At 33.9% G+C, this 27,819-nt stretch overlaps 4 protein-coding genes across 13 annotated transcripts in view; 2 read left to right on the forward strand and 2 right to left on the reverse strand.

The window, feature by feature from the left end:
- The window catches only part of LOC111050741 (transcription elongation factor SPT5), a 31,749-nt gene extending 29,022 nt beyond the window's left edge, over nucleotides 1-2,727 (forward strand). Inside the window, 1 exon segment of the mRNA XM_039431181.1 lies at nucleotides 10-2,727. Coding sequence (XP_039287115.1) covers nucleotides 10-267 — 258 coding nt within the window. The 3' untranslated portion in view covers nucleotides 268-2,727.
- LOC111050744 (uncharacterized protein F13E9.13, mitochondrial) lies at nucleotides 2,399-15,979 on the reverse strand. Its single transcript, XM_022337095.2, has 7 exons — nucleotides 15,750-15,979; nucleotides 15,048-15,130; nucleotides 14,799-14,939; nucleotides 14,348-14,547; nucleotides 4,540-4,667; nucleotides 3,437-3,560; nucleotides 2,399-2,959 (listed from the first exon to the last, which is right to left on the reverse strand). The coding sequence occupies exons 1-7, from the start codon at nucleotides 15,823-15,825 to the stop codon at nucleotides 2,869-2,871; spliced, it is 843 nt and encodes a 280-aa protein (XP_022192787.1). The 5' UTR covers nucleotides 15,826-15,979; the 3' UTR covers nucleotides 2,399-2,868.
- LOC111050743 (uncharacterized aarF domain-containing protein kinase 5) overlaps nucleotides 15,552-27,819 on the forward strand; it is a 72,025-nt gene continuing 59,757 nt past the window's right edge. For 3 of the 7 annotated variants that reach the window (XM_039431165.1, XM_039431171.1, XM_039431167.1), the window contains exon 1: nucleotides 15,552-15,702. The gene's annotated coding sequence lies outside the window, so the exon portion shown is untranslated. The remainder of the gene's footprint in view (nucleotides 15,703-27,819) is intronic. The other 4 variants (XR_005571673.1, XR_005571672.1, XM_039431163.1 and 1 more) reach the window with 3 other exon arrangements.
- LOC111050745 (tumor protein p53-inducible nuclear protein 2) overlaps nucleotides 20,767-27,819 on the reverse strand; it is a 49,458-nt gene continuing 42,405 nt past the window's right edge. For 2 of the 4 annotated variants that reach the window (XM_039431177.1, XM_039431178.1), the window contains exon 4: nucleotides 20,767-27,321. In XM_039431177.1, the coding sequence (XP_039287111.1) occupies nucleotides 27,166-27,321 (156 nt within the window). In that variant the 3' untranslated portion in view covers nucleotides 20,767-27,165. The remainder of the gene's footprint in view (nucleotides 27,322-27,819) is intronic. The other 2 variants (XM_039431179.1, XM_039431180.1) reach the window with 1 other exon arrangement.

A 27,819-nucleotide genomic window follows, 5' to 3' on the forward strand; every position in this document is an offset into this window, starting at 1 on the left:
TTTGTACAGGGCCTGATGTGCACAGTGTTCCTGCCGGACGAGGACCGAACGGTGAGCATTGGCTGTGAGCATCTGGAGCCAGTGGTGCCAATGCAAGGCGACCAGGTCAAGGTCATAATGGGCGAGGAGCGCGAGATGGTTGGCTCGCTCATTTCCATCGACAATGCCGAAGGAGTCGTCAAGCTCCGCTCGGACAAGTTCAGCGAGCCTGTCGAGGTCAAAATGTTGCCGCTAAGGTCACTCTGTCGCTACAAGCCTACTGGATAAACATTCACTGTTATTCGCTCTATTTATATTGTGGACAATGAAATTGTGCATGAAACAGTTTTCATAGTTCAATGTGTTGCACGACCTAAAGTGAGATGTGGGCTTCATGTAGACCACTTGCTAATCATTCACTATTATTTTTTCTATAATGTGGACGATGAAATATTGTAAGAAGGAAGTTCTGTATTAAATATTATATTATAGGACGAATAATATTTATATATGTGGACAGTTATGAATGAATCATTGTTGAACGATCCATTCAGTTATCACTGTTCAATTTGTTGCATTAGAGGTTATCTAACCTAAAGTGAGATGTGGGTTTTATTTAGACCACTGGCTTGTAATGTCTATTCACTATTAATTACTTTTTATTATCTGGGACGATTGATTCAGTTATCTCTGTTTAATGTGTAAAGGTTTATCCAACCCAATGAGCAAATATGGGCTTCACCTAGCCTACTGGCGTGTAATTCACTTTTTATCTACTTTGGATTCAGTTATTACTGTTGAATTTGTTGCATTTGAGTTTATCCGACTGGAAGTGGAAATGTGGGCTACACTCAACTCATTGGCTATTAAAATCTAGTATTTATGGATTGATATTTCAAGATAATAATGCCGAGAATTAATTATTTGATATTCATATTTTATACTGTGTTTACTATCAATTTATTATCACACTTTGTTGTCACTGATATGTTGAATTTAAATTTATCAAGCATGCTGGGAAAGTGAGGGCTTTATCACTAGATCAAGTACGGTAGTTTATACTGTCGCGTATCTATCATGTGATATGTATAATTTGATATTTCAATTCCATACTGTGGGGGGGATTAGAATCACCCACTACTAATTTAATAATCATTTGTTATTGTTTTATATTATACTATTGAAGAAACAGCGTTTAACACAGACCGTACATTGTAATCAAATGAAGATGAAGATCTAATCGAATCTTACATCAAGAAAGAGGTTCATCTCGAAGCTTTTGACATGGATGAGGTAAAGGATTTGGGAAAGTTCGATAAATACGGTCATTTTGTGTGGAGTTCTAAAACGCGAGAGCCCGCTGACTCATGGCTTGAAGGCGAGGGCTCAAAACCCAGTTGAACGGGCTGTCAATCGGTCCCATGTGAATGAAGTGGGAGGTGACGAAACCCCAACTAGCAAAGTATTGAAGTAGAGGCTCAAAAACGTCAGAAACTTGATGGAGGGCAGATAAACTGTCCAAGGAGCCATTGGTCGTTTACAACATTCTCGATTTGACAAGAACTCTTGACTCCTTGAATGGTTCCTCTGTCCTACATCACGTTTTCGATGTCCTTTAGTCTGTGCTTCAACACTACTAGTTGTAATACTACATGGATCAGGTCTACATGGATCAGGGTCAGTAACATGGGGCCGATTGACAGCCCGTTCAACTGGTTTTGAGCCCTCGCCTTCAAGCCATGAGTCAGTGGGCTCTCGCGTTTTAGAATTCCACATGAAATGACCGTCTTTATCGAACTTTCCCAAATCTTTTTCCTCAATCATGTTGAAAACTTGGAGAGGAACATCTTTCTTGCTGCGAGTCTCGATCAGATCTTCATCTTCATCAGATAACAATCTACTATCGTCATCGTCGGTGTCAAACGCTGTTTCTTCAATATTATCCAATACAAAAACGAATGATTATAAAATTAGTAGAGGGTGATTTACAATATCTTATGTACACCACTGCATTTTAGAATTACATAAATAGTGATTTCAAAGTTAAATTCAAATATTTTCAATGATTAGACGTGATAGCGGAAATTCTTTGATAAAAGTAGAATGGTAATAGAAAATTGAATCTTGAATGGAATCCATCAAGCTTTATGATTTGTTAATTTCCTTGTAACATGAACTCCAGTTCTTAATGAAATTGTGAACAGTTTTTACTATTTATATTGATTTGAAAGTTTTTCAGATAATTCTGAATTACTAAATTTTCAGTAATGCGTTTGATCATTTTTGATCGTTCATCAAGAAGATCTTATTCAATAAGAGATACTACATCTTGAATAACTGTGGATATTTTCATAAAAATGTTCTCACCAATTTTTGATCTATTATAAATAGGTTCTTTTGATTAACAACATGTGGTGTAATTGATGATGATACATGAAAGAAGTTTTATTGCTCTTGACATAACTTGAATATTCAAATATATATATATATTCTCACTCTAACTGTAAAATATGATAAATGAATTCATTCTAGTAAATGAAAAACTGAGTTATTCAATTGAAGCTTACTCGTTTAGTTCAAATGTTCATAAGAAATTTCGAGATATACCTAGATGACCTTCTAGGATTTTTCAATGACTCAATGTTTTGTAATAATTGTATGTTTGTTTATTTGATTATAGAATAATAAATTAATATTTGATAGAATAAAATGCTTTATTTTGAACACAATAAAACACACTATTCAATACGTATTGGGAATTATCATCTTATTTTTGTAATTCCAAATATATTCAAGGAATTGATTCTATTACTATAATTGACCAATCACGTTTACAGGAAATGTAATCAAGTTCATTTATCAATAGATTTCAAATTAGTTTGAAATCCTTTAAAATGTTTCTCCAGCAGTTTTATTAGCATATGACATCATTTTGTCCATGAACTTTTTGACTTTATCCTCGGAAACCATGTTCTCCCATCTGAAATAGATTGGAAATAAATAAATTAATAATAATTGTCACAGTTTGATTGCTGTACACCTTATAATCTATTTCATCTCTTCTCTCAGATGTGAAAAGGAAGCTTAAAGGTAGGCGCGCTCACAGATCGTCATCGGACGATTAGATTTGATGCATTGTTTTCTATTGATCGGTATGCGCACTCCAATTGAAAACAATGCATCAAATCTAATCGTCCGATGACGATCTGTGTGCGCCTACCTTTATAACTTATCTTGCACGATGGATAGATACATTTGTAAATTTGATAGCGAAATAAAAAATTGTACTTCGTATTGTGTATGAATGTAAATTTGATAGAAAAATAGCAGTGTAACTCTTATTTCCTTCATAATTTATTGGAAACGTTAACCTATAGAGTAAAAATAAGAGAATTGAAAAATCTATTTATATTTTTCAATTAATGAATGTAGATAAGAACTCTAGTACGGTACTCACCTCTCGTCCTTTTTGAAATGAGTTCCAACAATCACTCCATCAGTTTTTCCAATGAAAGAGCCTACATTATCAGAGGTCACACCAGATCCAACAAGAACTGGGATAGTTACGCTTTTCTTGACACCTGCAAAATCACAGAATCAAAAATTGTTATCTCATCAATATAGGCCAATATTATAATCATCAATTTGAAAATGTCCAACTGGCAGATAAAAAGATAGGTCTACTTATATTACAATTTAGAGACCTGACAATCTGTTTTTTTTTCAACTTTTGAAATTACTTTAATTGTCAAATTAGCCAATAATCATCAATATTATTGAAAAATCCTTGAAGAGCCAACTACTTTGAAGAGAGACTGAGTTTGGCATTTATATTTTGTTAAAGCAATCCAATTAATTGATTTAATTTATATCCAAATAATTGATTCAATTTTCAAGTTGAATGTACCAAATACACCTTCAACTATTTCATCTATGCCAGCGTTCTCAATAATTATAATTTTGGAATGTCCACCCTAATTGATTATGAGAATTGTATTTAAAAGGGTTTGAGAAGATCATAACAAAAAATTAATTATTACTATTGTATAATTTTATAACTTGAAGTGGAAAAAACACTCACATTCTTTGGAGTGGCGACCACCGTTTTCTGTTGGTGTTGCACATTCTCAAGCCAAACAGAAACTGAAGTAGTTAAGGCTATGAGGGTGGGTATTTGGTCAGAGTGGGGGTGAAGGGGATTTTTGGAGGTTAATGGAGAAGGATTTAAATGAGTTTGTCAAACAGGGTGTGGGAGGAAAAGTTGATTTGGTCATTTATAATATTGTTTGGTTTACTTGTATATTTCAAACTGCTCCAGTACATCTAATTTTCTGTTTTTGTGGGAATAGTGAAACTTTAGTTTCTGTTTGGCTTGAGAATGTGCAACACCAGCACGAAACGGTCGTCGCCACACCAAAGAATGTGAGTGTTTTTTCACTTTGAAGTTATAAAATACAATAGTAATAATATTAGTGAAAACAAGATGGATAACCAACAACGAAAAAATGAATGTTGATATAATAATTATGATGTTGAAATTTATATTGATAATGGATCGACCTGAAACTTCTTCAACATTGGCAGCATGTCCCGTAGTCATTCCTGTGACAATTACACCATCACTCAAGAAAAACTCGGCTGCTTTAGCTGTCTCTTCTATAGTAATGTCTGATGTTATGGCATGCGAACTGCAAAATTAAACAAGACATCTTTCAAATTATGAAATTATTCAAGTTAATAATTTTGTATCACTCCAGAATCCACTTTAGATGGGGTGCAAATCTATGATACAAAACTCAAATGTAACGATTGATTGAAATAAAATCAGAGAAAATATTATTTATACACAATACTGTTGATCATTCAAATAATCACTATCATAAGTAACAAATAATTGATTAATCTATGAACATTGGAGTTTTGCTATAAGTCTATGAAAATACATATTTATTAAAATGTATGAATTCAGGGCTACTTTCTTGTATTTATAAAATAGAATTATAGTGCCCTTTGAAATTAATACAATTTGTATTCTTGTTTTTCAATATTTTATTAATTTTAAAGGGTACTGTAATTCTATTTTATAAATACATATTTTTACTTTCCTTGCCCTATTACCATAGGTAAGAAAAGTATTGCTTTCCGAAAAAAATTAAGGTACCCCAATTTCTAAATTTCTATACGTTTCAAGGTCCCCTGAGTCCAAAAAAGTGATTTTTGGGTATTGGTCTGTATGGTGTGTGTATGAGTGTATGTGCGTCTGTGTACCGTACACGATATCTCATCTCCCAATTAACGGAATGACTTGAAATTTGGAACGTAAGGCCCTTGCAATATAAGGATCCGACACGAACAATTTTGATCAAATGCGATTCAAGATGGCGGCTAAGATGGCGAAAATGTTGTCAAAAACAGGGTTTCGCGATTTTCTTGAAAACGGCTCCAACGATTTTGATTAAAGTTATAACTGCAATAGTTCAAGTTCAGTTCATTTATTGACACACTTTACAATTTACAATAATGAATAATACACAAAACATTACAAAACAATAATGTAAAGTGGTTAGGTAACCTCATTTGAAAAAACGTGTTGAGGCACCATCACACTGAAAATAAAGAAAGAGTAGCTTAGAGCCTAGCTAAAACTTGATAAATGTTTATAATACAGAGAAAAAAATATGTTGAAGAGTACTAAGAGATAAACTGTCCCTTCATAAATGAATCATTCACTGCAATATGATAATAGTTATACAGCTCGCTACAAAAGTAGCAACTGTTGAAATCCTTCCAAATTAATATTTTGTTGCTTCATCGATAAGCTCTATCAACTGTCACAAGTCCCATATCTTTAAAAATTTCAGGAGCTCCGCCCATCTATGCAAAGTTTGATTTCAGATTCTCAATTATCAGGCTTCAGATACAATTTAAACAAAAATTTTCGAGTGGAATAGATTGAGCATGAGAATCTCTACAATTAATGTTCAGTAACATTTTCACCTAAAATTAAAAATAAACTCGAAATCGAGAAAATGTGATTATCCAATTGCAAACTATTGGCAACTGTTGATTCTATTAAATGATTCACTATGAAGAGATAGCAGACCTCGTGTGTCTCCAGCGTTATTGCCCTGTCACCAGCTGGCTCAAATCTTTGAATAGTAGACTTGAGATGCGCGGGAACACTACCGTAGCGTCAGGTGATCAATTTTCATAACGGCAAGGAAAGTTGTGTGAGTGCGCCACACCAGATTTTAAAAATAAGCATGTATTGAACTATGTTTTGAATTGTTTCTGATGAAATACCATATAACAATAATAATGTTTGGGATAAACATAAAACAACTTATTACATAAAAAATGCATTGCAGACGTACCTTTATTTCATCAATACCTATAATTGAACATATGATACACTAATTAATATTTGAAATACCTTTATAAAATCACAACTTATTGTTCACATTCTGCAAACAGAAAGGAGAATAGAAAAAACATCTTTATTTGCAATGGAGAAAATCGCAACTATGTGAACATATATGATACCAAATTAATATTTGATTACCTTTATACAATCGAAACTAATCGTTCACATTTTGCAAACAGAAAGATAAGAAAATCATCCTAATTTGCAATGGATGAAATTTGCAAACTATTCGTTCATAAATGCACAATTATATTTAAAATACCTTCATACAATCGAAACTAATCGTTCACATTTTGCAAACAGAAAGAATAGAAAAATCATCCTAATTTGCAATGGATGAAAATTGCAAACTATTCGTGCATAAGATGCACAAATTAATATTTAAAATACCTTCATACAATCGAAAATAATCGTTCACATTTTGCAAACTGAAAGAATAGAAAAAACATCCTTATTTGCAATGGATGAAAATCGCAAACTATATGAACATATGATACACAAATTAATATTTGAACTACCTAGTATATTATAAATTTGATTCAATCAATGAATCAATGTATGTGAGAGTAACGTATTGAGATTTAATAAAATAAGAGAATAAATTTATTTGTTTCAAGCACATATGCTAATACAAACGATTGATTGAATACAGTCATTACATCTATGATATCACATTACTGGTATGTCTAAATCATGCTTTAATATATATCACAAGTAAGAGTACTTTAGTAAGTATATATGTTCCTAATATACAGAAGAATAGATCTATCACTTCGATAAATTTGAATTTTAAATAAATATCTATCTGTACATTTTCATGTAATAACAATCCCATATCTATCATCATAGCACTCCCGTATTATATACCTATACATATTTTATAACGTGCAATCCAGTTCAACTACAAAATATGAATTTTTTGTAAAATTTATCCAATACTACATTTCTCACATACTAAAAAAATACCATTTATAGTAATCAACAATAATAACATTCCAGTTTTAATATCTACCTATTCCTATTTTATAAACGAAACGAGTATAACAGTATTAACTTCAACAATAATCAATTCTAGACAAATATATCCATAATACATTTTTTATAATAATCCGTCCACATACAATAATCTCTTCCAATATCTTATTTTTAGAGCTCATCTATCCCCATCAAACTTACTTTATTCAGCTCACTGCATTCCTCATTTAACCGTCTAAAATGAGCATCGAATACTTTAATATTTTCAATGATAATCTCTGTTCCCTGACTATAATATCGGACATTATTCAAGTGTTATTATCATAGATCTGATTTCGATTGCTTTCATTGTATACCCATACAAACGGTTGATTTTCTGCTCCGTAAAGTTCGAAAGTAAAACCATGAGTTTGTCATCGTCAGTAACCACATTTGTAGTGAATTTTTCTAAATAGTGTCTTCTTATTCCACCATACATCGGGCACCTTAACAGAAAATGCTCAACATATTCCTTCTCTTTCAGTTTTGTACTAGTTTTCCTTCCTTCAACTTGTAAGACTTAAGAAAACTTTCCTCTGTCCTGCCAATCTCCAACCAGATTGCAACCCGCCAGATGCAACTGATTCTTCAACAAACACACCCAGTTACCTTGGTTATCTGCCAGTGTGAACTTGGAAGAGCATTTCCTAGAAGTACATCCAAAATTGACAGTTCTGGATGCAGAATCGATAGTTCTACAGTTCCTGGAGATTAATAACGATAGTTCCATTGAAATAGTCGAAATAAATGGATTTGAAAAAATGCTCTTCCAAGTTCCACTAGAAAAATCTATTTTTGTCAGCAGAACACAGAGAAATGCTTTAAGATCCTCGAATATGAGAGTTCTAGGCAGAGGAGGTCAACCTAATATAGAACAGATGAGTTCCAATTGATAAATTTTTATGGCTATTTGAAATTCAAAAAATCTGGTGTGGTACACTCACACAACTTTCCTTGCTCATATTCGAAACTACGATCAGATTTTTGTATATGTGTATATATAATTGTTTTCAGAGTACTTTTTCCTTTGTGTAAATTGTGAAATTCAATGATTTTTTTAGTCGTCATTTTTTTAAAGTCTTAAAACAAGCTGTTCTACAGATGAAATATCTCGACTATGTGTTCTTTTTTGAACTGCTCTACCTACCTACCTCATGCACGAGAAGGAGGTTACAAAGTCCTTTCTCAAGGATGGGGTGGACCCCCCATTAGTTTCCCAGAAAGGAGACTCATGCCAGTTAATAGAGCTGATAAATAACTATACAGAGTATGAATTTGAAAAAAATCGGTCAATTTATTTTTAAAAAATCGTGAAAACATGGTTTTTTAGTAATTATCCGCCATTTTTCTCAAGAATATTACGGAGCTCCTGCAATTTTCCAAGGAAAAAACTCATGTCATTTGATAGGACTTATGAATAGCTACCCATGGCTTGAATTTGAAGAAAATCGTTAGAGCCGTTTTCGAGAAAACCGTGAAAAACCTGGTTTTTGGTCATTATCCGCCATTTTTCTCAAGAATATTACGGAGCTCATGGAATTTTCCAGAAATGAGACTCATGCCAGTTGATAGTGCTTATGAATATCTATCTATCCATGGTATGAATTTGAAGTAAATCGTTAGAGCAGTTTTCGAGAAAACGGTGAAAAACATGGATTTTTAGTCATTATCCGCCATTTTTCTCAAGAATATTACGGAGCTCCTGAAATTTTCCCAGGAATGAAACTTATGCCAGTTGATAGGGCTTAAAAATGGCTATCGATGGTATAAATTTGAAGAAAATCGTTGGAGCCGTTTTCGAGAAAACCGTGAAAAACATGGTTTTTTAGTCATTTTCCGCCATTTTTCTCAAGAATATTACGGAGCTCCTGAAATTTTCCCAGAAATGAGACTTATGCTAGTTGATAGGGCTTATAATAGCTATCCATGATATAAATTTGAAGAAAATCGTTAGAGCCATTTTCGAGAAAAACGTGAAAAACATGGTTTTTAGTATTATCCGCCATTTTTTCCGCCATCTTGAATTGAATTTTATTGAATTTCTTATTGTCGGGTCCTCATGGTATAGGGACCTTAAGTTTAAAATTTCAAGTCGATCGGTTAATTAGGAATGGAGTTATCGTGTTCACAGACATACACACACACACATACACCACACACACACACACACACACACACACACACACACACACACACACACACACACAAACACAAATCATGTTTTTGGACTCAGGGGACCTTGAAACGTATAGAAAACTTGAAATTGGGGTACCTTAATTTTTTTGGAAAGCAATACTTTCCTTACCTATGGTAGTAGGGCAAGGAAAGTAAAACGAGATAATTCACGTTTTCACCAGAAGAACACAGAATTCAAATTTTGAGAGATGGAAATCATAGTTCTAGGAAGAGGAGGTCATCCTGAATCGAGAACAGCTGAGTTCCAATTGATAAATTCAATAGATACATTTTTATTGCTATTTGAGATTCAAAAAACAATAATTCACGTTTTCACCAGAAGAACACAGAATTCAAATATTTGAGAGGTGGAAATCATAGTTCTAGGAAGAGGAGGTCATACACTAATACACACACACATACAGACCAATACCCAAAACCCACTTTTTGGACTCAGGGACCTTGAAACGTATAGAATTTAGAAATTGGGGTACCTTAATTTTCTCGGAAAGCAATACTTCCCTTACCTATGGCAATAGGGCAAGGAAGTAAAAGAAAATATAAACTATTCTGCCATTCTTCAGTAATTAATGATGCAATATGAACAACTCTCTCTCTCTCTTTCTCCATATTTACAAGAATTCCAGGAAATGTCCCATTCGCATAACACAAGATATTCTTCAAATATTGATATATCACTACTATTCAATTAAATTTCAAAACAAGAATGAATTTTGTACAAGCACAGTTTTCAATGTTCAGTATTAGTGATAGTAGAGATAGATAGGAAATATCTTGGAGAATCACCCACAAAAGTTAAGTGCATCACATTTCTATAGTTGTTTTAGAGTGAATGCAATGTTTAGTAAGAAAAATGATCCCAATAATCCTGAGAACTACAAAGCGATTTCATTTACAAATGCAATTTACAGTAATAAATATTTGTAAGTATCTTGTTGACAAGATTGGAGAAGTGGATTTATTTATGGTCGAGAAGTCATTAGTGAGAATCAAGCAGGTTTTCGAAAAGGATACTCCGCAATAATTGATAACATTTATATTTTTTTTCAGATTTTTTATATTTTTTTAACAGAGACATGCTGTTACGAGGGGGGGGGTAATCTTTAAACACTCAATAACTTTGTCTAGTGATGAGCTATCGATTCCGTTCTTCGTGGAATATGATAGCAGAGCTTGTGTACTACATATTGGCTCATTTAGTTTTTCAGAAATTCAATCATGGCAAGACTAGAAACGAGTTTTCGTGTGTGGTGATAGGCGAGGGGGGTGGGTGAAAACTTACAATCCCCTATAACTCCGTTTGGGTTGAGGTAGAACATCGGTTATTGGAGGTAGAAAATAGTAGAAAATATTTAGTAAATATTGGCATAGTTTGTTTGGTGAAATTCAAATGTGGCCGGGCCAGCGACATGCACGTGACCTATACATATTTTAGCCAATATCTCCATTATGCGTGATTCGATTTTAGTTTGGTTTGAGGAAGAAAATAGTAGAAAATAGGTAGTAAATCTTGGCATAGTTTGTTTGGTTAAATTCGAATGTGGCCGGGCCAGCGACATGCACGTGACCTACACATATTTTCGCCAATATCTCCGTTATGAATGGTTAGATTTCAGTTTGGTTTGAGGTAGAAAATAGTAGAAAATAGGTAGTAAATCTTGGCATATTTGGTTTGGTCAAATTCAAAGATGGCCGGGCTGAGAGGTCATTGACCTTTCTATATTTTTGCTCATATCTCTGTTATCCTTGAGGTAGAAAATCGGTTATTGGAGGTAGAAAATAGTAGAAAATAAGTAGTAAATCTTGGCATAGTTTGTTTGGTGAAATTCAGAGATGGCCGGGCTAACATGCCCCTGGCCCGGCACTTTAGTTTATTCAATATCTCTGCTATCTTTGAGGTAGAAAATCGGTTATTGGAGGTAGAAAATAGTAGAAAATAGGTAGTAAATCTTGGCATAGTTTGTTTGGTGAAATTCGAATGTGGCCGGGCCAGCGACATGCACGTCTAGCAGGAGGCAGTCGAGTTCGGAGAGCCAGGGCGAGCGGTCGAGTGAGGTGAGGAGGAAGCAGCGTGCAGCTAGCAACATCACAGTACGTCTTGTACTAAAGTGAACTCCGAATTCTTCAGCGACCGGGAGTTGTGTTTGAGGCTAAAGACGATTAGCCTCAAACACGGTGAACTCCATTGCTCAACATCCGTTTGGGCGAGTGCTGATCGACATTTAACCCGTTTAGACGACGGGCTACCAGTTTCGACCAACGGCGACACGTCAGGTTTTGGTCGAAACCTGACTCCCCATTGGTAGACCACCAGTGGAACATCGAGGCGCAAGAGGACCTCAAGGAAGGTGTGGGAAAACCTTTCCCGCGACTCCGCGACCGATCCGGACCCCAGGAGAGGACCCGGTGCTCGAGGACTTAGACTCCGCGGCTGCGAGAGGAGTCCGGTGAATGAGCCGCCGCAGCGCACTAATTCAGTGCGGGATCGAAAGAGGACCTCAACTAAGGCCAGGGAAGGCCTTTGCGGGAACTCCGCGACCGATCCGGACCCCAGGAGGACAGCTGGTGCCCGACAAGTAGGACTTAGGAAAGTCCAGAGCGCGAGCCGCCGCAGCGCACTAATCCAGTGCGGAATCGAGAGAGGACCTCTGGAAAGGCTAGGGAAGGCCTTTACCAAAGCTCCGCGACCGATCCGGACCCCAGGAGGACAGCTTATGCCCGACAAGTAGGACTTAGGAAAGTCCAGAGCGCGAGCCGCCGCAGCGCACTAATCCAGTGCGGAATCGAGAGAGGACCTCTGGAAAGGCTAGGGAAGGCCTTTACCAGAGCTCCGCGACCGATCCGGACCCCAGGAGGACAGCTGGTGCCCGACAAGTAGGACTTAGGAAAGTCCAGAGCGCGAGCCGCCGCAGTGCACTAATCCAGTGCGGAATCGAGAGAGGACCTCTGGAAAGGCTAGGGAAGGCCTTTACCAGAGCTCCGCAACCAACCCGGACCCTAGGAGGACAGCTGGTGCCCGACAACTAGGACTTGGGAAAGTCCAGAGCGCGAGCCGCCGCAGCGCACTAATTCAGTGCGGAATCGAGAGAGGACCTCTGGAAAGGCTAGGGAAGACCTTTGCCAGAGCTCCGCGACCGATCCGGACCCCAGGAGGACACCCGGTGCCCAGGGACTAAGACTTAGTCCCGACACGAAGCCCTTTCTCACGACTGACACCGCAAAGTTCCTATTCCTTTCATTCCGCGACCAACCCTGTTTGGCAGTGCGAAAGCACGGCCCCTCTTTCCTAAAAGAGGGAAACATTTCTCCAAAACACTCAAAACCCTGTTTCAACCCCCAACTCGAACGAGGGTGGTTGACGGACGCCCCACCAAGACTCCCGTCCCCCTGCCGCGGCCCTCCCCAGTCGCCGACTGAGTTTAGCCGGCCCAGAGCGACACTGGGAACTCTGATAGAGAAAGGTGTGGGCAAAAATCTACTCAGAATAAAAATAGAATTGTAGTGCCCTTTGAAATTAATACAATTTGTATTCTTGTTTTTCAATATTTTATTAATTTTAAAGGGTACTGTAATTCTATTTTATAAATACATATTTTTACTTTCCTTGCCCTATTACCATAGGTAAGGAAAGTATTGCTTTCCGAAAAAATTAAGGTACCCCAATTTCTAAATTTCTATACGTTTCAAGGTCCCCTGAGTCCAAAAAAGTGATTTTCGGGTATTGGTCTGTATGTGTGTGTGTGTGTGTGTGTATGAGTGTATGTGCGTCTGTGTACACGATATCTCATCTCCCAATTAACGGAATGACTTGAAATTTGGAACGTAAGGCCCTTACAATATAAGGATCCGACACGAACAATTTTGATCAAATGCGATTCAAGATGGCGGCTAAGATGGCGAAAATGTTGTCAAAAACAGGGTTTTCGCGATTTTCTTGAAAACGGCACCAACGATTTTGATTAAAGTTATAACTGCAATAGTCATCGATAAGCTCTATCAACTGCCACAAGTCCCATATCTTTAAAAATTTCAGGAGCTCCGCCCCATCTATGCAAAGTTTGATTTCAGATTCTCAATTATCAGGCTTCAGATACAATTTGAACAAAAAATTTCGAGTGGAATAGATTGAGCATGAGAATCTCTACAATAATGTTCTGTAACATTTTCACCTAAAATTAAAAATAAACTCGAAAATCGAGAAAATGTGATTATCCAATTGCAAACTATTGGCAACTGTTGATTCTATTAAATGATTCACTATGAAGAGATAGCAGACCTCGTGTGTCTCCAGCGTTATTGCCCTGTCACCAGCTGGCTCAAATCTTTGAAATTTACCTAGTTATGATGGGGTAAATTAATTAAGAAGATAACACGAAAATATTCAACATTCAGTCTACTCTTGACTGCTCGCTACAAAAGTAGCAACTGTTGAAATCCTTCCAAATTAATATTTTGTTGCTTCACCCACTGGGATACAAGTATTTACACAGTAGCTTTTTACCAAGTTTTATTTAAATGTTATTGAATAATTCAATCAAATTGAGATGTATACTCCATACTAAATAAGTAAGCTATACCATATTATTATATCGCAGGGGCCAATGACATAATGACATTGATAAACGTTTTCTTAACTATCTTTATTTTCTATATTTTACAATAAAATCCGTTTTTAAAATGTTGAACGTTGATAAAAAGTATGAAAATTTTGTTAAATAATATTAAAAAACAAACCTGTGCTTCTTCTTTATGTCTGTGAAGATCATTATATTGTCAGCCTGTATATTCCTCCGATATCTCAACAAGTCTCCAGCACAAGAATCTGTGTATCCCTCATCTGCAACGTGGCCGAAAACAAATCCTTCGGCTCGGATGAAATCTAAATTTGCTGCTTGAGCAACTGCTAGTGCTTCCTTGTTTGCACTAGCTAAAATCTTGTGCAAAAAGTTGAATTGCATCAGTATACATGTAAAATAGGAATGTATTAATAAATGAAATGAAACAATAATAATAATAATAACTCCGTACAAAGTACGAACAGCTTTCAGCAAAAAAGGAACTTCAACTATTGATCTGTTTGATTTAAAATTCTAAGTAATCCATGCAAAAATGAAACTACTTATATATAATAACTTTTTCATATGGAATGTCATTATATAACTGAGAGAAAACATAATGAATATACCTGTACTCCACATTTGATACTCCTTGGCAGTAATTGTCTAACAGCAGAACAAATCCTCGTCATCATTGCAGTTACTTCTGGTGTAATTTTCGAATGATGAATGTAGGGCACATCGTGCATATTTTCTATAATAACTGCATCCTGAAAAAATGTCTATAATTAATTCATCCTGACAAAAAAAACATCGCTATTCGTCAGGTTCATTGAATTATACAATGTTTTAAAGGTAGGTGAAAGGCGCCTACTTACTATGGAGCATTTTTTGAAGATCTCAGCTTCCAAACAGGAAGTTTCAATAAGATTCTCAACTGATCCTTGGTATTTTGGTGTGCCTGAAAAATATTGGAACAATTATAGAGCAACAGTTTTAAAATGTAAAATTATATGTCATATTACAATAAAGATATGGTGTACAATATCCTACTTTTTAAATTACAATCATTAGTAAATTATAGTAAAATGAATATTGGAAATATTAGTAAATGACTTACGGTACCAAATAAATGATACCTATCAGTTTTGACTTTTTACAATAACTTACCTGTTGATATTATTTAGAAAAAATTTAAGCTAATTATTACAAATCACAAAATGTATAATTTTCGAGTAAATGCTCATTTCTCATAAAACGTAGAGTAAAAACAAACCGTTTTTGTTCGACTTTTGAAGCAAGTGTTTGAAAAGAGATCAATTGGCGCGCAAAGTGTTAATGCGCTCTGATTGGTCTGATTTGCTTTGACACTCATCTGTTCAAATTCTAGGTTAGGTGAAAGTTTGAAGTTTCAATATGGGATACTGCAACACGTGATAAAGTGAATCTATCAAAAGTGTCAAAGTGTGGATAAATGAATGTTTTGAAGTGTTTACCATGTTATAAAGCTATAATAAAGTGTAAAGGATAAACGTGAGTAAATTTATTATTTCAAGTTCTATTTCTAGTTATTTGTTTACCTGGCAATGGTCCAACGTGAATCATGCCGAAAGTGACACACCTTTTTAGAGGGAACAATTTTTTGAATCTTTGCATTTTACTTTGAGAATAACTATTTTCTCATAGAATGTACAACTTTTAAATGCAATTGATAAATTTCCAAAAATTGATCAATCAGTTAGTTGGGAGTTGACATTAGAGCCCACGTGTTATCAAACTCCTGACCAATGGCGCCGACTGATGACTGATGATCGAGATAGAACAAGAAAATAATGACAGCTCAACATATTGTTTTAAAAATTTTTAAGTTCACAGGTTGAGGATTTAATAAAATATTTTTCTTATTATAAAGTTAAAATTATTTAGAAAGTTGTTATCAAATCTCACTAACCCTTTTATTTGTGAAAGTGAGGTTATGATGCTTCATCGTTTCTAAATAATAAAGTAATAAGCCTATGGGTTGTTTTTGGATCATCCTAAATTGTATCATTATCATTATCAAACTATAAGTTTTTGATTCTAACATTAATTACAAACTCAGGTGGATATTTTGAAGCGATGGCCAAATATTGTAGAATAATTCAACTTATTTCTGATAACGGTGATTTTGATGAACCCTGAGTTTTTTTAGTACGTAATAGGATAACTCAGAGTTAGGAACAATATTTTCTTATTCCGTGGTAATAGTCAGCCAATGGAGACTTACTTTTGCAAAAAAAATAAAAAAAATGGAATAGCTATATTTTTCTTGGTTTTAGAATACATAGAACCTGACGACCCATGATTAAAACATCTTCCGTCCATAAAACATTGCATAATATCTAACAAACGAAAACTCAAATAGTTGTTGCAGTATTTAAAAGAGCAGATATTTCTGCATTGAAATCGATACATGTAGACTACTGGATGTAGGCTTCTTTAATAAAATTGTGTTTTTCTATTAGACGTAATTTGAATTAAGTTATTCTGGTGAACCCATCAAATTATTTTTGTGTAACAGAAAGCTTCCGGTAGAGTGAGTCCTAAAAACAATATTAAAAATTTTCAATGGAAATTTCCGCTAAAATTCCGGATTTGTTTGAAATATCTACATAATTTTTTTGAATTTTCATCCCCCATAAAAACTAATTTAAAAAGCGCAAGGCATATGGCAGGGCTCTCCAACCTACGGCCCGCAGGTCACATCCGGCCCGCGGATGGATTTTGTCCGGCCCGCCGAGATTTATTGCTGCAGATTTTTAAAATATATGTCTATACACATTTTTGACAACAACTACGGTTGTTGTTCAGTACTCTTCTCTTACTAGCCACTCCATTTCTTAATATTATTTCTCATTGTCATTGTCAATATTGTAGAACCGTTACTTAATTGTGTAATTCTTAATAAGTGTAAAATATGCTGTACACAAGCAGCGATCAACCATTGCGAGATATTAGGAAATGGTCTGCACGGACTGTACAATTTTAATGATCGGAACCACAAAGTTTGATCCGGACATTCTAAGTGGAAAAGAAATGCAATCTTCTCACTAAAAATAAGTATTCTCTTTTAGCTTGGTAACTTTCTGTAAATTCGTGTATTGTCAAGTTGTCTTATTACTATTGAAAAAAATTATTATAATTTTGTTTAACTTGCTAAATTTATGCATGTCAAGTTTTCTTATGACCTATCTACACTCAATAAATTGGACTTTGCATTGGAATGAAATGAATTGGTTTGTTTCTTCCTGTGTTTTAATTAAACCTACTTGAAACTCCTCATATTATTAAAATGGAAATATAATAATTTTACACCCCACAAATTCTCGTCGTGTGTGTCCCCACAAGTCAAATTCCACGTACATCCTTGTTATTGGCCCTCTAAGCCTCCCAAGAATTAACAATGTGGCCCTAGGATAAAAAGGTTGGAGACCCTGGCATATGGTACGCGGCTAATTTGAAGAGGTAAAAGATAGTCTTCAATAATTTTGTGAAAACATTTTGGTCAAGATTTTTTCCTTAGAATTAAGGATAAATTTTCCAAAAACATTTCCATGACTCAGTGCCCCGGTCTCAGTATGTCGGTTAAATTTTAATCGTGATTTAATTCCACGAGAACCAATCAGAGAAGCCCCTTTTCTGATTGGTTCTCGTGAAATTAATCACGGTTAATATTTAACAGGCTTTTGTGCAACCGGGCCCTAGATATATTCATTTCTGCACTTGGTGTGAGGCACATTAACCCGAAGCAAATGTTAACATGCTCGGTTATCGACAGTCTTTCTCTCTGAATTGAAACAGTTACCTTCACTTTAGGAGGGAATAATGTGTGTCACAACATGTTGACTCTTCCCGTCGGATTTCGGCTCCAATGTAGGAGCCGAAATAGGAGTCACATAATCTTGAGCATGCGATTTTATTGCCATAGTAGGACATGTGGACACCTCACCTTCAAAGATACTGATCGAATCATAGTAATAATAACATTGGGTATGATAACATTGGATGAGTGTGTGTGGCAAATACACGTCACATCACGCATGAGCCGGAAAACAAAATCTGGAAAGAGTCATTGAAACACGATGAGACTTGTCTGCAGCTGCTCACAATGAACGCAACCAGCAAATGCACGCTTTCCGTGTAAATAATGTTCCTATTACTCTTTCCAGATTTTGTTTTGCATCTGCGTGCTTGCTCATGCATGACCACGCGTTTACTTGCACATAGGTACGCATACAATGTGAACATATCCTAACTCCTAAGGTTCCTTAAAAGACTGGTCATTGGCCGGCCGGGTAGGTCTATTGGTAAGGAGCGTTACGAATTTACCGTCTGCTAGCACCGCCTGGTTCTTGCGTTCTAATCCCGCCTATGGCATGGACGTTTGATCATCTCATCAATTCAACAACGCACTTAACGTTATTCTCGCACGTAAGCAAAAAGCTCATATGAGCATTATCCGCAATGAAAAAGAAATACTTATAATATTCACAAAGACATTTTATTCAAATAATGAGATGGGAAGATGAGATAAGGGATGATTTGATAAGGATGGGTTATAGAGGATGGAGAGGATTTATAATGGATAGAAATGCTTGGAGGAATGTTGTGGAGGAAGATAATGAGATGGATTCTATATATAAATTCACTTGTGAGATTTCTTCTTGGATTGTCGCACCTTTCGTATCCATACTATCTCTTGTACCTCTATGATGATACATTATTATGACGATCATCTGATAATTATTAGTCAATCATAAAAATGTAATATCTATCAGCATAGAAGTGTAGCCTATTAGGTAGTTAATCGACTATGAATTTTTCTGAGTTATTGTTATTACAACCATATACAGTAGGATCCTGTTGATGGCTAGAAAAAGCAAGATCGGTTTAATTGAGTAACTCGTAATTATAAAAAGTAATAGGAAAAGAATGGGTATGATAACATTGGATGAGTGTGTGGCAAATGCACGTCACATCATGCATGAGCCGGAAAATTTGCTGTGTGTTAATCGTCAGTTGATTGATTAATTGGAATTGAATGAAGAAGACTAAGAAGTTGTCAAAAAACCACTGATTTATTGATAATTAGAAAGACCGGTTTCGGTTATTACACCAGTCTTGGAAAGACTGAAACCGGTCTTTCTAATTATCAATAAATCAGTGGTTTTTTGACAACTTCTTAGTCTTCTTCATTCAATATGAATAATTACCACAATATCAACTTCTCAACTACACAAAAAGATTAATTGGAAATTAAGGGACTTTTTCACAGTGATAGTTTAAACTAAATTTAATTTTAAACTGGATTAAATCCGTATCAAGTCAAGTTTGTTATAATGTTTTCCTACAGTTACCTTGAAAAGTGACGATTCCTGCACTGATTACAGAACGCAAAGATTCACTTTTCCGCTCTAGTGCGGGAAAAATCTTTTCTGCACTCCAGATTTGCAACATGGCAACACAAAATAGTTGGTGGGTTAAATGGAGGATTAGTGCACGAAAACAAAAGTTAAGTTGGTAACAATGACTGTGGTTAGATTTAGATGAGAATCATTTCAATGGCTACCCTACATTTATGATAAAATCCCAATCTAGAAATCCAAAACAAGAATAATGTTCATCTAAATCATAATTAAATAATCATCATTTACAAATTCTCAACATTTAATAATAAATAATAGTTCTTTTCTATTGATAATAATTATCAATAATAATTATTATTATTTCAACTGCAAGAAATGAGAAAAGTAGCAAATATACATTATAAAATTCGAATTTTGAGGTTAAATGATTACCGTTCGATATTCATATAAATAGAATAATAAAAAACATAACAATACTACAATAAATATTCACTGTTGTCTATGTTATTTTTATAAATATTTCTAAGTTTACATTGAGCATTTTTCTCGGTAATTTGAGCAAAAGTCTAAATTTCTGAATCGTGTTTCAGTAATTTTTAGCTGGATGAAACAAACTTAGGTACGATTCTTCCCGCTAGGTCGCGCGCTTGTCGGTTCAGCCATCTTGTTCTGTTCAGCCATTTTGCAGCTCAATTCAGCCAACAAGCTGCTGGCATTCGTTACGGCGCTTATTCGACTAGGGACGCCAGTCAAGTTACCAGATTTTGGTGTTCGACGAGTGTCTCAGTTTAACACGAGCCTCAATCATTCAAAACAAGTGGTGTGCTTCCTGTTCTACACAGAAAACTCCCATCTCCATCCCGCTGTTTCAAGATAATTGATTTGGTCACCATTCCTCTCAGTTATTTTTCAATTATTATTATGATCATATCTTCTTGGTATTGTGTATTATTATTAATTATGTTGATACAGAACTTGTCTTGATATTGTTCAAAGTGAGATTGTAGAGTACTTTTCCTTCTCTTACCAGTTCCCATAATAACCTTTAAATCTTATTACAGATTTTTTAAGTTTTTCCTTTTGATTGAGAGATGAATATAGAATTATCAAAATTGAAACACTCATTTCTCATTTCACATAAATTACCTATAAGCTAATAAAAAAGAGAAAGGGTTGTTTAAATTATAACACGTTTTCCATAAATAACCAACTTTTTATTCTTTAATTTGATTTTTAATACTTTTTAATATTTTTTTCTGGTTATGGTAATATAGTGAACATTTCACACACAAAACTGTTAAGTTTGGAAAGACCATTCCACTGGTAATATTAACATGTCAAACATTTTTTACGGTAGTACAGAGTTTATTGAAGATAATCATAATTATTATGATAACAATAGTTTATCCTGTTGACAATCAAGGTAAGTATTTGGAAATTTTTATGGTCATTACTTCCTCTTGATTCAATCAGAATTAACAACTTCCAGTTGGTATAAAAATTATAGAAATCAATCTACTTAAAACATCAATCACTTGCAGTTGTCACATCAGTTTACATTCAAACATTCTCTCATAAATATTCAATTTGTACTTTGGTGTTTATGCATTTATAAAATGTAAATTTGAGACCAATACTATCGTATGTACATGAAAATCCATACTTATTTTCACTCTAGCAACAAATTATGCCCAATAGAATAAGATTATGAACTAATTTATAATATTTTGAATATATTACCATAATCATTTATAATCAACTAAATCTAAACAACATTCATGTACATTGTATTTTTTAATATATATCCATTAATAATTATATAGCGTACGCTCCTCTTAACAATATATTAAACGAACAATAATGTGTTGTGCACATATTATAAAGATAATGCTATATTGACACACAACACACATATACACACAATCTCACATATATATTATACAACAATGAAAAGACAATATTGTGAATGAAATTTCTTACAGTAGTTATTATTCTTGTAGATATCAATCTGAAACTCTATTTCTCTTCCTTGAGAGTTTCTTTCAACCATTATTGACGACCAAATAGTGACAAGACAATACATTGATTAGAAATGTGTTCAATCCTTTCAATTGAAGCTTCTTTACATTATATTGTAGAATTTGTTGCTCTATATGCTATTTAATTTCTAGTCATGAAATGTTATGCAGATTTTAATAGTCTAAATATTTAATTACTACGATTCTAAAATCTTTTATTATCGCATATTATTAATAAATTTTTAGGTATTGCAATAATGGTTGAACATTGTATATTATTTGTAATCAATGCTTTAGAAAGTGCATGTCCCTACCTGTAAACATCTATGCAAATGAACTTCGAATATATATTATCACAGAGGCTGAACTTCCCTATTACTTATCAATAGGTCAACTACATTGTTCATTATTGACCCACCTAATGATAAAAATTCAACTTCGATCTCTAGAAAGATTCACTTGTCGTTTTTACTATGAGGCGTGAATATAATATCAATGTAACACCAACTATTCTATGGAAAGATGTAACACTATTACAGTGAAAAGCATGACAATTTGTTTCTACTTATTATTTACTTCAACACATTACTTATTTGTAGTTTCAATACTGTTTTCAATCGCAAAAGAATGAGATAAATAATTCTACTTCTAGCAATGATATTAATGGAATAAAATTGATTTTTCTGGGATATTTTTCTTGTTTTACTGTGTATTTTATCAGATCATGTTCAAGAAAAAATTGGTGGAAAATTTATTGAAAGGGATCAGTAATTTGATTTTGTTGGTCAGTATCACAAAAGCACACTTGCTGCGGAACGTTATAAAATGCTTGAATGGGTAAGGTTGTTCGACAGAGATTCAACAAGCTCATTATATTTCTCTGACAACATCCAAAAGATTTTCTTAACAAATAATGTTGTTATAATATCAACTCAATACCAGTTTTCTAGTACTAATGCTTGAAATTATTGTCACAACACATAACGTATGCAGCGTATAGTAGTTACAAAAGTAAAGTTCTATTCTATGTATGATGATGCGGCAGTCAGTTTTAATTATTACAAATCCACATTCATTTGAATTTAATAATTGACTAACATACTAAATCACAATGAAAGCATTGAACATGTTATCTTCCAAGAAGAGTTATCATTCAACAATTTCACAATAAATATTCAAGATTTAGAAATGTCAATAGTATCGAAAATAGTTACATTGGCGTACTCTCTCATACAATAGACAGGGAAAACAATGAAACCTAATGGCATTTCAAGTCGTAGGCTATATTGAAGAAATCATTCTCACAATGAGGATCAGCTCAATAAATAACTAGCATTGCTTTGTTGTTGAACACTTTTGTATCAAACCCAATTATTCTGAACATGTGGGCTTCAATTTTTCGATTCTCTTATAATAATATTATAAATTCTCTCTCATCGCTTTTGAGTGTGCAAACAATACTCAATTATTGAGTAATTATAATAGATTTAAAAATTAAAAATACATTTTAAATAAAACCAATAAAAATCAACATTTTTTTTCATTTGAACTCAAAATATGTACAACTTAACTAAAGGCGTTAGAACTAGAATATCAATTTAGAACTATTATAGATATTAGAATAAAACTATAAATAATTAATTATTCTGAAAGTGCCTCATCACTTGAACTTACTGAAGAATTGAGTTTGGAACGTCTCTTATCTGATCTGATTTTATCTTATTTGACGAGTTCATAAAATTCATCTAGTGTTACAGGTACAAGAAATATAATTCAGGTTCATAATAAATAACAAATGAACAACTTTAAAATAAATGGTTTCTTGATACAAGTATTACTGTGAAATGGACTGCATCATTTTGTCATTCAACCATCAGCATGCAGTCAATTATTTGGTGAAATAAACGATTCTGTTTACTTACTGACTGTCAATAAAATTGTAGTTTTTGGTGATCAGTTATATCACAGCGTATCTTTTCAATCTTGTGGCGTACAATACATAAAGATGATGATGTGCATGTGGTGTGAACCAACCACCAGATTGAAAAGGTACGCTGTGAAATCACCGTTTGAGAAAACTACAACTCTTATCTCAGTTAGAGAATAAACAACAGTTTATTCCATCAAATCATTAACTGCATGTCGTGTTTAAATGGCAAATGGTGCGTTAAAACAGCTTTTCTTCACATATTCAGCTTCCCATAATCTAAAAACTCTTTATCAATTATAATCTTATAAAGCGTTTTATTTTCACATTTATTTTGCTTTTATAAACTAAGTTCAAGTTTGAGCCTACTGTAGAAGTAATATAAGATGAATTGCACTGCTATTAAACTCGAATGGATTGCGTTGAATAGTAAAAATTATAAATGAACTATCATGAAAATTTATTCGCTAATGAGAAGGTGAGATGGCATCCTAAGCTGATTTTTTTCAATTTTTGAGCGTTAAAAAGATCAATCATTAGACGAAAATCCAAATCCAAATGATGTCAATCACGCTGAAGACTTCTGCTACTGCAAATACTGATAACAGGGTGAACATCGAAATGAAAATTTTATGAGAGCTACTATTCAGCAGTGCATAATATTATACTAAAACATAGCGGCAAGCTAAACTTCGGACTGTCAGTAGACCAGTCTCTCTTCATTAGACCAGTAGAACGTAGACTGTGGACAGTATACGGTAGACCAGTAGCTCTCTGTTTTCTACACTCTGTAGAGCGCTGCTATCCAGAGATTGTAAGCTTAGGGGAATCGGGTTCGATTCCCCGGGTAGCAAATAATTTTTGGATAGTATCTCTCATCAAATTTTCATCTGTCTGTTCACCTGTTGACAATATTATTGCAGTAGCATAAGTTTTCGAGGTGGGTGGTTGACAGCTTAATTTGGAATCTCATTTAGTGATTTATATATTTATTAGAATTTGAACAAATAAAATCGCTCATTTTGTATGCTGATGATTATCTGTTTGTTATTTATTGAATTATTAGACAGCAAATAGTAGAATATTCACAATTTTTCAAATACACAAGTCTAATAATTTTGTCAATCTATGTATTTACGTGGTTAGTTTTGCAAATTCCAAGACTATTATTTCTGATCAGTATTAACAAATTACTCCCCCTCAAATTTTCATACAAATCAGTTCAAATAGTAATCCAGTTCTTGGCCGAATCCTAGTACAATTAATTGATTGGTGAATTCAATATTATTCTTTTTACTAATATTAGTACCATTATTCATTAATGAAATAAAGAATAGTCTTATCACTAATGAACACAAGTTTTTTTTACTCAACTAGGATTGTCTGAGATTACTCTTAATCTATTTCCAAGCTTTCGTTTAGGGTTTCAATTGTTGATTTTCGATAGTTTTCATCTTATAGTGTTTACCAATATAATTATATTACAAGTCATATTATTATTATTTTAATAAAAATAACAGTGCCTTAATATACTATTTGTTGAATGTCCATTAGTATCAATGCAATGCATTTTAATATACATTCTTGTAAAAATTAAATCACAAAAACTTATTTTCAGAAATAATTAATATTCAATTCCACGATAAAAAAATGTTCTTCTTGGTGTTCCGTTATAACCTTACAGCGAAACTCGCTTTGTAGAATAAAATAAAAAATTGAAATTCTTATTTTATGAAAATGACTCATTAAAATTCAAAACTATACAATCCATTGTATCCCTTTGATAAATATTTATTTTTTGTCCAAAAAAATATAACTTGATTGAGTTTAATAGCAGTGCAAATTCGTACATCCTAGTTATCAGCAGTTTTAGATCACTATTTATCTCTTGTTAAACTATCATTAAGTATTATACAGTACTATGATCATCCTCCAAAAACTATTTATATCTGATCATCAGTTTTGTTTTATTGGTCAAACTGGTACTTGGGAGTCTCTTTCTTGAACTGGATTCCTTATAATGTACGAGAATCGTATATTCATGTTGAACTTGTTCTCTTGAAAACAAATAACCTGTTGCTGCTAAAAATGACTTCAGCACTGCTGAAATATAATATTATGGCTATTAAGCTCTCTTGAAGCAGCTTATATTATTGCAAAATGTTGGAGAGTGGAATTATTATAATTATTTTACCTGTAAAAATTGTTTTTAAAATTAGTTTAAAATTTAATCACTATATTTTTGTGTATCAAATAGATTATTAATGTTATTTAAATAACCCTATCATTCGAATATTTCCTCAGCTTGTCTCAATTTTATTCCATTACTTTAATTGAAGTAAATAAAAAAGGAATCAACCATAATTTATGGTATCTTCAAGCAAGTCTACTAATATCATTCCTATTTATTAAATCCAATACTAATCGAAAAAATTAATCCAGTTTACTCTATTATTTGTATACATTGATAAGAAGATACAACCTATTGATCTACCAATTCCGAAGATTAAAGCAAGAAACATCAATGCCTAATAATCAATAATTACGTTCACAATAATAATAATATGTTATTTATTTAGACAACCATTTAAACGTGCAGCTAGTCAAACTTGTGCCAAGTTAATATATTATTAGCTAACAATTAAATATCTATACGGCTCAAATTGAATCATAATGTTAAAAGTTTCTTGTTTTTTTATTTATATTTTTATGGTTTACGATTTTTTTTGTTTTTTTATTATTTTTCATCCAGGGATGACAACTGGATATATCTTCATTGGAGAGCTATTCAAAGGTCATTCAGAGTCATTGATCATTTATTTCTTTGTGTTCTAAACATTTTAATTTTTCGATGATGATTCTTGGAAAGTATAATTTAGATTTGGACAGAATTTAGTGTTTCAAACCCCTGATAAAGGAATTTTATTTATGAGGGTAATATGAATCAATAGGTCTTGTGAAGGACTGACGTTTATAGTATTAGAGTTTTGAAATCAAGTTGCTGAAGAGTATCAAACCCCAAAATGCAACCGAGTCCAACTGGGGTATTCACAAGAAATCACAACGGTAGGATAAACTGAATCAATAGAAGGTCATCAATGGTTTGTCCACTGACTGACATTCATCTATAGTGAAGTTCACGTTATAATGGCAGTGAAGAAAGATAGAACGGCGTTGTTGATTCGTAGCCTTGCTTCTGCCTTCTATACTTCTACAGAAGATAGCTTATGTAATATTAACTGTTCATCCTTGTTTAAATGGTCAATTATATTTTATTCGCCAAGAAAATCAATTTACAATGATTTTCATTATAGATAGAAAATATTATGCTAGTTATATTTCTACATTGTTGAAAAGCGATCTGGCAGCGTTGCGGAGCTAGAAAAGGATAGCACTATCTGCTTAGTCGAATGATAAACCACCAATGTTAATCAAATACTGCCATTTTATAATGTGGACCTGACTATAGCTTTAAAATCCAGTTGCTTGAGGGTTGGTCAACCCCCAAATTGCATAACTGGGCCCTAAAAGAAAATACAACTGAATCGATTCATGTGACTTATGTTTCGGAATCCAGTTGCTGAAAGAGGGGGTAGGATAGGGGTGGGGGACATGAGTAGGGGTGGGAGAGAGAGTGAGAGAGAGACTAGCATGCTGACTTGCGGTTGTTGTTGGCGCCAGAGTGGTTTGCCTGGCGATCGGCGCGCCTCTGCTGCTTGTTTCGGGAACTAAACTCGCGCACCTTGTTCTGGCGCTCCATTTGGCCGCGCTTCAGCTGCTGACCGCTCTTACGCTGCTGCTGCTGTCAAAAACACATCACAATCATAATAAAAGTTCAACATCAACACAACAACAAACAAGAAAATCTAATCAGTGTGATGCTATATTATGATTCATTACAATTAACATAACAATCAAAATTATTATAGTAAACAACGATTGACGATGTTAAAAATAGCACAACAATTTATAAGGAAACCATCACTGACACAAAGAGGATCTTATCAATACAAACAATTTAAAGAAGGCAACAGGTTTGTTCAGATGAATTGAGAAAAGAAAGATCTGACGGAATGAAAAGGTACTGGAAAAAAAAGAAAATAATTGAAGCGGATAAACAAAGAAAGAGGACTAACCAGAGACTACACAGTGATCCTATGTGGTCATAAAATCACAAAAAACAACGATTAATTTTACCAAAAAGTGTTTTTCAAAAACCATTATGTTCGCTTGTTTGTAGTACCTTACAAGAGATTCTCATCAAAGTATGGGAATTTTAGTTACTTAGCTCCGTAGGCAG

The sequence above is a fragment of the Nilaparvata lugens genome, chromosome 6 (assembly GCF_014356525.2).
Source record: "Nilaparvata lugens isolate BPH chromosome 6, ASM1435652v1, whole genome shotgun sequence".
NCBI lineage: Eukaryota > Metazoa > Arthropoda > Insecta > Hemiptera > Delphacidae > Nilaparvata > Nilaparvata lugens.

What these genes read in the sequence shown, in the direction of transcription:
- LOC111050744 (XM_022337095.2), bottom strand. Translation starts at nt 15,825, where the DNA reads ATGCAAAGATTCAAAAAATTGTTCCCTCTAAAAAGGTGTGTCACTTTC. An exon ending in TCACGTTGGACCATTGCCAG is followed by an intron (nt 15,131 to 15,749) that starts GTAAACAAATAA and finishes AATATTTTTCAG; the next exon opens with GCACACCAAAATACCAAGGA. An exon ending in GTATCAAATGTGGAGTACAG is followed by an intron (nt 14,548 to 14,798) that starts GTATATTCATTA and finishes TTTTTGCACAAG; the next exon opens with ATTTTAGCTAGTGCAAACAA.